Genomic DNA, 11,919 nt, shown 5'->3' with positions numbered 1-11,919 from the left:
ATATGTCAGAAGAGACATCTCAAAGTTTGAGAGGTTAAGCTTGGGTGAAATATTAAAACGTGATTAAAAAGATTGTAAAATATTTCCCATCAGTCGTTTTTTTGTTTTGTCAACTATTAGGATTTAAAGCAAATCACATTTAACTCGTAAACTGTCGGTTTTACCGAATTAAATGCGGGGGGGGGGGGGGTTTGCCGTTCACATGTCCGCCAAGATGAATAGGTATACCAACCGAAAAACGACCAAAAACTATAAAAGCTCAACAAAAAATAAAGTTTCGGGGGAACGTCTTTGGAAGGAGAGAAGAAGAAAAGAAGTCGAAGTATTAAAGAGAAAGTTTTAAGAAAGTTTTAAGAAGAATTTTAAAAGAGAGAATATTGTGAAAAGAAAAAAAATTTGATGAACAATTTAACAGGCCGTTGAATAAAATAAGAAAAGATTTTAATATTAAAGGAGGATAATCAGGAGTTTCAAATAAAGAAGAGATATGTTCTAGATTATGATTTTCATAGTAAAAGAAGATTTAATTTTATCTTAAAAAATCTTTTATTTTTGTTCTATTACTTGTATTTATAACTTATTGTCATTTAGGTAACGGAGTAAGAAGACGTCTTAACTAATATGAGCTAAAGCAAGCAAAAAAGTTGATGGAAGACTTTGAAGAATGAAAGCTTCAAATGCATTGTTGGTGCCCAGGTTTTTGTTACAAATGCTACACAAGGTCTGCAACTTTTCCGCGACTTAATGAAGACTATTTTTGACAAACTTTAGTATAAAGATTCAAATCACTTAGATCATGCAATTCATTCAAACAAACATTCGGTTACAAAACAAATACAAAAATACGTGAAAACACTGAAAGAGTCTTTTTGCAAGATTTTAAGTCAAAATTTCATATAAGTTTAAACACATATTTACTAGTCATTTTAAGTAATAAATACAAACTGACAAGTAAAAAAAATAAACATTCTATGCTTCCTTTAAAGCCTCGAAAGCTTCTTTTGGAGCAACAGGACTCAGCTTTGAGTAATCATTCACAGAGAAAAGCTAAAACAATAAAATCAGTACAACTACAACGTTTTGAAATATACATACATACATACACACACACACACACACACATACATACATACATACATACATACATACATACATACATACATACATACATACATACATACATACATACATACATACATACATACATACATACATACATACATATGTACATACATACATTCATACATACATACATACATACATACATACATACATACATACATACATACATACATACATACATACATACATACATACATACATATATATATATATATATATATATATATATATATATATATATATATATATATATATATATATATATATATATATATATATATATCAAAGAATATCTGTCTACCAGCCAAAGGTTTGAGATTCTTTGAGAAAAACTATTTTAGAAACTGGTAGAAGTTGTCTGTTGAAAAAAACGCTAATAAACAATGTTTTTATAATACGGAAAACAAAGAGTAAAATATCCAAATGTCTTTAGCCAGCAATTTGACCACTCCGCTTTATTGACTTTAATGACTAATTAAACTAATTTTAAGCTATTTTTATTGGTCATGTTTAAATGTATGAATTGTTTATTACTTGACACTTAGGAATTTAAAATAAAAATTAAACATGGCTTTTAAAAATAGTACAACTATAGTCTTTAGTTGACTTCTTTAAAGTTAAGACATCATAAAATGGGGAAAGTTTGTATAACTAGTGTCAAGCTCTACTTTAACATTACACAATGAAAAAGATCTGAAGATACTATTGCGTAAAAATATCAAAGATTTGTGGTAATCATGCTGAACAGTGATAGAAGACAAAAATTTTCACACAGACCTACAAAGAGGAATTTATCAAGATCTTCTCAATCATGAAAGCCAGAGCTATAAAAACAAGACCAGTTTATTGTTGCAGCCAGCAAAAAAGACAACTCAAAGCACCAGAAACATGTTGATGAGAACAAAATTCAAATAAAATTTTAATATTTCAATAAAAAGATGGTAAAATTGCTATTAGTAAACCATTTCTTTGGCCTCAAAGAAAAATGATAAGGTAAAAAGATAAGGATGAACTCTTGCTCATCATGAATGGACCGTAAAAAATTACTTTGTAGTCATAAATCTTGGTTTAAAATATTTAGTTCAAAAGGAAGAGTGTACACTTGCCAAAACAACAAAGAGAGGTGTTACTAGAGTGTAGAGTGTTTACAATGGAGCACAGTTGGGACTTTGTTATGATTTGGGGTTGCTTCTCCAAGTTTGAAGTTTAACATTTAGTTAAAATAGATAATATAATGAGAAAATACAACAGAATTCTTGAACAAAATAAAGTTTGATTGTGATTAAATGGTGCTGGATTCATTCTCTAGCAGAAATTATCCCCACATAACTTCAAACTATGCAGAGTTTATTTAAAACAAAATATTGGTAAAAATGTTTTGATCTCAATCCTATTTTAACTTGTATGGGACAAGCTAGACAGAAAAGTCTGCAACTGGTTTCCATTATTAAAGGAGAATATGTGGAATATCTTAAAAGGTTGTTGGGACAATATATTACTTAAATTCATAAAAAATAATGTATGGTAGGTGAAATGTCCAGACTTGTAAAAAAAAAGCGAATAAATCTGAGGGGTTTAATTTTGATGGAAAATATGTTTAGACATTTATGTATTTAAATTTTGTCAAATTCGATGCTAGATTTAACTTAAATCCTGAAGCCTTTTTTATATTATAGTAAAAAATATTTCATGCTACCTCTTAAGCAAGGTATAAAACAAATGGAACTTGCAAATAGTTGTTCAAAAGTCACACAATAACATATTAATAGCTGTTTCATACCTTGACTTGCTGATTGGTACCAATTCTTTGCCAAGGTTCAGGATTTTTCACTCGTGACCATCTAATTATTAAAAAGATAAGTATGATCGAAATTTCTTAAAATCTGTGTTTTGAAAACCTTGATTAACATAAGTAAAAACTATACTTTTAATAATGAGATAATAAAGGTGATATTAAAAGCAGAGTTTTTAAAAAAAATGAATTGAACTTGGGGACAAGACCTGGTAGGATTTTATAAGATCAAGTAAGAATGTAACAATATTTTTATACTCAAGGCCATTGAAATACCATTAGAGCCTTACAAGAGTTTAGAAATAGAATTTTCATAATAGTAAAAAAAGAAACATACGTGACTTCTGGACCTTTGGTAGCAAGACGAAAAAGATAAGCACCAGCCATGAACATTCCAGCACCAGTACATACAAAAAGCGGGACTAACTAAACCAGAAAAAGACTAAAAGATCTCTAAGATATACCACAAAGATTGCAGCTGAAAATACTTTTACATCATACTGTATTAAAACACATTATATAAATAGTAACAAAAATAAAATCATTATATTATTGCTATTGTTGTTATTACTACTATATTTAGTCCTGCATAAATGTAACTTTAATATTTAATAATAAGGAAGATTATTAGAATATATAGTTACTATCATCCAAGATTATACAGAGCAGCAAGTCAGGTATTATTATTTTTAATTATTATATAATTAGACAGCCTGACAGGAAATACCAAAATTGAAACACTACAAGATATTCTTTGTAATTTTTAGTTAAATCTACTTAATTGAATTTGATTCAAATAAAAAGTAAAAGATGATTGCAGAAAACTTTACATTAAAAATTTCCAAGCTGTAAGTAGAACATGTACTAATAATACAAAGTAGTTTAATACTTTAATTTAAAGCACAAAAAATCTTCATATAACTTTCATAAAATTAACATAAAAACCTCGGGTAGCGTAAGATGCTTTCGAAAATTCATAATTATTGCTTGAACTTTCCAGAGTATAAGGCAAGATCTTTAGACACTCTGTTCGCTTTTATATTAAACAAACCAAAAGCGATTAAATAGGAATTCAAGGTAAAATATTATTTTGGCTAAGTGAGACAAGATTATCCCAAGTTTGAACAAGTTAAGCAAGCCACATTTATAAAATGTGCTATTTTGCCTAATGGTTGCTTATGACATAAATGAAATGTACTATTTAAAGAGAAATTATTTGAACATTCTTATATTATTACTGCTATAATTATACATTTTATTGTTGCGATTAATATGTTCTTTTGTATCTAGTCTAGCATTTATTAAAGCTATTAACTAGATTGGCAAATTTTTTTGTCATACCTTGTACACCTAAACAGATCGTAAATTTAACACATGATGATACTGTGTTTAAGTCCATGAAATACAGCAAATAAATAAAAATTAAAAATACTGCAAGTGTGTAAATACCTTCAAATATTTCTAAACACAAATAAAATACGCTTAATTATCATAACCTTTTCCATTACAATATATAAGGTAGAAAAAATTGGTTTTAAGCCTGAATACCAGAAGTAGTTGTTACAAGTTCAGTGGTAGACAAAGTAGGTGGAAAGTTACATAGGCTAAACATACAGCTAAGAAAAAGATTAGAAAATAAAGAAAAAGAATAAAATAGAAAACTTGTACATACTGAACAGGTGACACAAAAAGCAGGCCTTATAAGTGAAATCATCTATGATGGTCCATGCAAACATACTGCTATATTTCATATTTTGTACAAATGAAAGATTGGAACATTTGGTTATAACTGTTCTATCTTAAATGAAAAATAGTCAATGATATAATCTCTTGGACCAAATTTGGATGTAATTTTAGCCTAAGAGTGAGTCTATAGTTATATTGCTTATATTATTACACTATACATTATTACAAATTTAGGTTATAGTACATAAATATTTTCCTTATTTATTTTTGAAATGTGAATTTTCAATACCAGTTCACTGCCTTCTAATCTGGGTTAAATTTAAATTTCTTTATAATTGTGCTAATCCTATGAGTGGCAGCATCCATTGTCACGACTTAAGTAATAAAAGTATTTTAATCTTAATATGCAGCCATGTTTTATTAGCAGCACTTAAAATTTTGTAAATGAATCCAGATAAGTTACTTAAAGTAATCCAGATAAGTTAAAGTCTAACAGTTCGAAATCCCATGTGTGAGGATTTAAATTGAAGTACTTGTTGACAGTAAACAGTTGAAGTTTTATGACAAGATAAAATTTTTAAAACTTTTTTATAAAAAAACTTTTCTAATTTCTTGAATTGGTTGATGGTTCATAAATTTTTGTAGTTTTGTTCTACATTAAATATGCAAAAAAATAACTTTATGCATTTAATGTCACATCAAGTGGTTTTTCCAAACAATTTTGAGCTAAATAGAATGAAGATAGATTGGCAACTTCAGCTATAACATTCTCTGGAAAATTTTTTAAAAAGTTATATTTGTGAGCAATGATAAGTTGCATATTTCTTTTTGAAAATTACAAAAAGGAATTTCTTTTTCTATTGTGGTGTTCTTTGATCTGAGACTTCTTGTCAAAATGAATAATTGCTAGAGTTACTTTTGTTTTTCAGATTTCTCAACATAACTAATGTTTTAACATAATTGATTTGCTGTTGTTGCTCCAGTTTCACTGAGTAATGATCATAAATCATTTAAGAATTTTTAATACCTCATACATTTATGTTAGTCTATGTTCAATATATGACCATAAAATAATCTGGTAGTGACTTATAACATTTTAAAATATAGATGTGTATCTATTTCAGCTATCTTTACTTCAAATGTAAACTCTCTTTATCATTTATGTTGATAGTTATTCTTGTTTGTTTATATTTTTTAAACATAGCATTTGATTTAAAATTTGGGGTATGAGCAAATAATTTTATTTGCTTTTTCCATACAAACTAATAATTAGTTTGTATGGTAAAAGCAAACTATTTTAATTTTAGTGCTTCCATTTAAGTTTACAAAAAAAAGTCCAATTTACAATTTCATTTAAATTATTCATTTTTAATATTTGAGAAAACCTTTAAATGTAAAAAAAAAAGGTGATATTTAATTGAAATGTTAGATTCCAGGTAACTTAAATTTTTCTACTTTTTAGCTGTTTTATATATTAATTTTTTTTTTAATGAAATAATAAGTTTTTATAGCTGAAATGGCAGTCAGACTAGTGACATTAATTTTACTTCACAGGCCCAATACTGTAAGTTGCTTAATTTTCTTTGTATTTTACAGATTGTAAAAATGTCACAAAGTATATTTAATATAGTAATAATATAGTAGTAATAATATGTAGTTAAAGCCTTTTGCTTATTTGTGTTATATAAAATTTTACTTCATGCTTGTTAATAGTAAGTATTTTATTCTTATTCTGTCAAATTTAGTTCTAATGTTCTGATTTAGATCTCCCCATTCCCTGTTGGCAAATGTCTTTGTCCATCAGCTTCAGCTTATATTTTTAAAAGAAATATCAGAAAAAGTACATCTAAGTTCCCAGCAGATAATGCATTAACTAGAATTGAAGAAATGTCAAATAGATTTCACCCTGTTCCTCCCAGCAAGAATCCTTTTGATATTCCTAATGACAGTGGAGTAAAATTAGATTCAACAGGTAATTATTATCTTTTTGTTGATGCAAAGCAAACAAAATAAAAGTTCAAATCTTGAACCTTTTAGTTATTTTAATCTAACTATTTATTTTATATATATTATGTTCATATACTTATAATCATATAATAATTACATATAAATCAGTGCAATTGGTAGGGTGGCCCTTAGCTGTATTTAAATTTTCAAAAATGAAAATGTTTCATCTTCTAATCTCAAATTCTCTTTCAATGACCCAAATAAGGAATCGTACAAAACTTCAGCTCAATCAGACAATTTCTTGACAACCCTCTTTAAGTTGGATTATATAATAATTATTTAATTTTAAAAGTTTTATTCTATTTATTAATTCTGTTCAAAAGTGACATACTATTCTCTATATTGACCATGTTCTTATTTATTACACCAAAAAGCTGCAAGGCAAAGGTGTTAGTAAAACAATTCATAAGCAGCAATAACTAATGAACCTTGAACATTACTGTTTCATAAGACAGGATTTAACACTTGTTGGGTACTTTTTACGGTCTCCGGCAACAATCTGTAAAACAACTTGCTTTGGAGTTTCATCTCTGATGACAATGTTATTGTAACCTTGAATCAGTTTCATTTTTCTTTCTACATCATTCAAAACAACCATTTCAACATCATTCACAACAACTGTTTTCTTAAGTTTTTCACTCCACTTTTGTAACCAAGGTCATCTTTCTATACTGATGGATCTTTGTTGAAGAATTTGTACTGAAAGAAAATCTGTTGAAGAACATTTGCCAGGAGTTGATAGAGATGGAATCTCAATGTTTGGAAAAGAAGAAAAGTTGTTTTCATAAAGAACATCTCTTGACTTGAATTTTTGCTTACTTCTGCATCTTAGTCATTCAAAACTTTATTTGCTTAAACTACCATTGGAACATTTTGCTGTAATTCATGTGAAGACAGAAACCAGGCTATCCAATGTGACCAAGAACTGACAACTGCTGTGGAGTAATAGGATTAGTTCATCTAATGATGTTAGAACAAAATTTAATTGCATTATTTACATTATACTAGTACTTGGAAAGCAACAATATCATCATATTTCTTGTAAATTGAATCAGTTGGTGGACCCTCTGCATCATGTTCAAATGTAACCAAATTTTTTGGAATAGTTTGATAGACTAATTAAAAGATTGACAGACAAGAGCTTGCTTTAAAAGTTGTTAAATCATTGAGGTTACAACGTACCCAATGTATGTTTGAGTGTATGTCATGCCAAAGTTTTTTTAATTTTAGTTTAGTTTTAATTTAGTTTTCTAAGTTGTTTTTTTATTCCATAACTATGCTTCTATGTTTCTTACAATTATATTTTCAGGTCATTAAGTTTTAAAACTTTGAATGATCTTTGTTTAGGACAGATTTTCAATACTTATGTTCCTCCTCTTAAAATGGAATTTATCTTCACCATTAAAGTAAATAATTTTTTTTATAATTGCCATACTTATAAATGTACAAATTTAATAAAGAATCTTTTAAAGCTTGCTTTTTCATAGGGTTTAGCTCAAAGATGGTTAAACTTCAAGCAATTTCTTAAGACTACGTATTCGTAAGACTTGAATTAATTTTTTCCTAACGCAATTAAAACTTTTTCATGATAGTGCTCATATATAAATATTAAACTCTTTTTCTTTTCTTTTTTTTTTTTTGTGTTCATCTCATATAAATTTTTTCTTCAGTATAGGAATTATGAAGCGTAAGTTAAAGCCTGCCAAGTTCAAACCTGTAGAGTTTGCAAAAGAAGCTCAAAAAAAATTTATTGATGTAAACACAGCCTTACAAAAAAGCGATAAGTATTAAATTCTTCTCTTTTTTTTTTTCTTTTTGACATGTTTAAAAATAAATATAAAATAAAGCTGCTGTTTTATTGATTGTCCTAATAAATTTTCAAATTATTGAATATTATTTCTATAGCTGTAAAACTCATTTGCATTTAGAAAAATAAAATATGGCAGTTTTAAAAGTGAGTTTTTAGATGTTTGCTATTCTTAGTAAAAGTTTTAAAGTAACTTTTAAGTTGTCAAATCAATAAATTGTTGTCATAAACAAATCAATAAATTGTTCACTCATTATGAGTAATAGTAGAGCATGGCTTTCAACTTCTAAATTTTTTTACAATACCAGAGCTTTTGAACTTATTCATATTTTAATAACACCTGCTGCGATATATTATACTTTTCAGCAAAGTCTTGATATGTTGAACTACTCATAACATCTTTAACTATGAAATGTTCAAATACTTTTGTTTTTAGCCCATACTTAGCTAAAGAAAAGTAAATTTGATAAACTAGCTTTAAATTTAGCTTCACAAAGTTATGAAAGCAAAAATGTTAGCTGTAATATGAGAAAATAATAACTAAAATTTTACTCGTTTTAAAACTATTTTTGGCTAAAATTTAACTTTTTATCTTTTTATAATTTTAATTTTTTTTTTTTGTTTTTTAACTTTATTTAACTTATAAATAAATTTTTTAATTTTCACATTTTTTAAAACAAATTTTTTTAATTTTGTATTATGATAGTGAACATATATATATATATATATATATATATATATATATATATATATATATATATATATATATACATACATACATACATACATACATACATACATACATACATACATACATACATACATACATACATACATACATACATACATACATACATACATACATACATACATACATACATACATACATACATACATACATACATACATACATACATACATACATACATACATACATACATACATACATACATACATACATACATACATACATGCATGCATGCATGCATGCATGCATGCATGCATACATACATACATACATACATACATACATACATACATACATACATACATATATAGATATAGATATATATGAATGTGATATTTTCCTGCATAAGTATTGCATTAAATCATATTTATCAATTTAGAGCTTCAGAAATGATAATGATAGAAAATGCAACACTTTTGGTTGTCAAGGTTAGTTATTTTTATAGCTTGATATGATTAAACATGTCAGTTAAATTTCTTTATGAGATTCTCTTGTGCAGTTGGAAACAACATGACTAAAAATTGAGAAAGTGAACTACACACAGAATGTTTGATAGTGGTCTTGGTTATTAACATAATTACTTTCTCAATCCATGAGATTTCAAATGAAGCACACATAATTGTCATAACTTATTATGTTATTTACAAATTTTTTTGTTTCAATTTTTTAATTGAATTACAATTACTTGAAATTTTAGTAGTAGTTGAATTATAATTACTTGTAATTGAATTACAAGTAATTATATTACATTAACTTGAAATTGTATTTTATAAAATACAATAACACTTACAATTACTTCATGAAAATGTATTTAATTAAAATTAAGTTACAATTACAATTGTAACTGACACAAGTCTGCTTAAAGTAATTGACCCATGTCTGCTTATAGTAATTGACCCAAGTCTGCAACAAAGCAAAAAAAACTTTGAAACATTGGCATAAAGTCAGGTAGACTCAGAGTCTATCATGGTGTTTCACTCATTAATGTTTGAAGAAGTACCACACCTTTGGGCCATAAAAAATCAAGAATATCTACTGATCATGATGATTAAAGTTCTATACTATATAGGATAAAAAAATTTTAAAGTGTTGTTTATGATATATGTTAGGTAAATAAGCAGTAAAATCAAGAAATATTGGGTTTTGTATTAAAAAATACTGCAGAACAATTTAAAATAATTGATAGGCTACTACAGCTTACATTAAAAGGTCACACAACTAAAAATAGGTTTGTTTTGTAGTTGCTTTTCTTTGCTTTTCTTTATGTTTTTGTTGTGTGTGTGTGATCCCTTTAATTTATGTCAGCTGTACTCACATATTGTAAGTAATCATTGTAAGTAAGTATTGTAAGTAATCATAACTGAACATATCAGATAATTATAACAAAAATCGCTAATAAAGATTTTTTAACTACAAAGATCCTTCAAATCTTTAAGATTGCCTCTCCCATCTGAATAATTTTGAATCATAAAGTCCACATATGTATCATATACCTGATTACAATTTTGAAAAATTAATTTTGAAGCTTTTTAAAATTTTTCTTTACTTATTTTGCTAAAAAAGCTCTATAAGTGACTTCATCTAGTGGGTCTAAAATACGCAGTTGAAAAATGTTATCCTAACACTAACTCTTTTAAGGTTTAATATTGATAGGAGTACAAAGATAATATTTTTGGCTACCTGTTTCAAGGATACGCTCCCATTGTGCTTAATCGGAAATTTAAATATAGTTTCCAATAAGCTGTTTCAAAAAGATAGCTTAGGATTTGCTTGCCTATTTGCGTTTTTTACTTAGTACCTGTTATTTTCTTTTTTAAAACAAATCATAAAATGATGTTTTTAAATCTTCAGAGTTGAAAAAAAAAAACACTGGAGAATCTTAATCTAGTTTCATTCTGCTTGAATCTTTTCACTCCATATATGGTAATTTTATGTGCTGTGACAAGCTACTATTTCCCAATTTTTTTTCTTGGGACCCATTTGTTAAATAATTAATAATTTATACTAAGTTTGACTTCGATTTGTTTAAGGCTTTGCAAAACCAGTTTAACAATCCTGCTCACAAACCATATTGGCGGTTTGTTAAAGAGATCGAAAGACCACGGGTAGTCAATGCCGTGTTAAGTGCAGCAGGTGACAAAGATAACATGTACGCCCAAGTTACTGTACGACTGCATACTGAGCAGGTACTTATACTAAAATGAATATTTTTAAAATTAACGACTTTCAACTTTAAATTTTGTAAAACAGAAATATTTAAAATTGTTTATTATATTTTTGTTTTTAGATTTTAGCAATACGAGATCGTTTAAACCGCATTGTTACTGGGGATCCCAAGAACCCTCGCTCAGTTATCGATTACGTAGTTTTAGAGAGACACTTACCCGACCGATATGGGAAGTGGCGAATATGTGGGAAACTTAATCAGCGCTAAGTTTCACCTATTTTTTCGAAGTATTAATTAATCTAGAATATACATATTTTCTTCTGTTTCTTTTTTTAACACCAGTTACTCGATGCTGTTGGTAATATTTATTCAACGAATCTCTATCACTTTCCTTGTAAAGCCTGTGAAAATGCAGTTGAGTAAGTTGCTGGATTTTTCCAAACCATGGTGGTGAAACTCAAAACTTAATTTTTAAAAACACGAATGATGCTATTTTGAACATTCTCTCTTCATTTACTTATTATTTCAGGTAACTTCAAATAATTTCAATGACGGCATATGTATAAAGCCATCAAATTTATTTCTGTTTT

The 11,919-nt window shown here is 27.3% G+C and overlaps 2 protein-coding genes across 2 annotated transcripts; one reads left to right on the top strand and one right to left on the bottom strand.

Moving 5' to 3' along the window:
* Window positions 1–785: 785 nt before the first annotated feature.
* Window positions 786–4,016, bottom strand: LOC149887235 (cytochrome c oxidase subunit FA4-like). The gene is made up of 4 exons (XM_090090868.1): window positions 3,860–4,016; window positions 3,252–3,340; window positions 2,903–2,963; window positions 786–1,047 (listed from the first exon to the last, which is right to left on the bottom strand). The coding sequence occupies exons 1-4, from the start codon at window positions 3,890–3,892 to the stop codon at window positions 970–972; spliced, it is 261 nt and encodes an 86-aa protein (XP_089946994.1). The 5' UTR covers window positions 3,893–4,016; the 3' UTR covers window positions 786–969.
* Window positions 4,017–4,073: 57 nt separating this feature from the next.
* On the top strand, window positions 4,074–11,650 carry LOC149887234 (large ribosomal subunit protein mL45-like). The gene is made up of 8 exons (XM_090090867.1): window positions 4,074–6,164; window positions 6,365–6,572; window positions 7,955–8,013; window positions 8,095–8,147; window positions 8,278–8,391; window positions 9,542–9,590; window positions 11,193–11,348; window positions 11,450–11,650. The coding sequence occupies exons 1-8, from the start codon at window positions 6,117–6,119 to the stop codon at window positions 11,594–11,596; spliced, it is 834 nt and encodes a 277-aa protein (XP_089946993.1). The 5' UTR covers window positions 4,074–6,116; the 3' UTR covers window positions 11,597–11,650.
* The last annotated feature ends 269 nt before the right edge of the window (window positions 11,651–11,919 follow it).

Source organism: Hydra viridissima, unplaced genomic scaffold, assembly GCF_058129835.1.
Source record: "Hydra viridissima isolate aposymbiotic clone 2 unplaced genomic scaffold, HvirCarnegie_v1 scaffold_6, whole genome shotgun sequence".
NCBI classification, from domain to species: Eukaryota; Metazoa; Cnidaria; class Hydrozoa; order Anthoathecata; family Hydridae; genus Hydra; species Hydra viridissima.
This window is presented reverse-complemented; position numbering and strand designations above follow the sequence as displayed.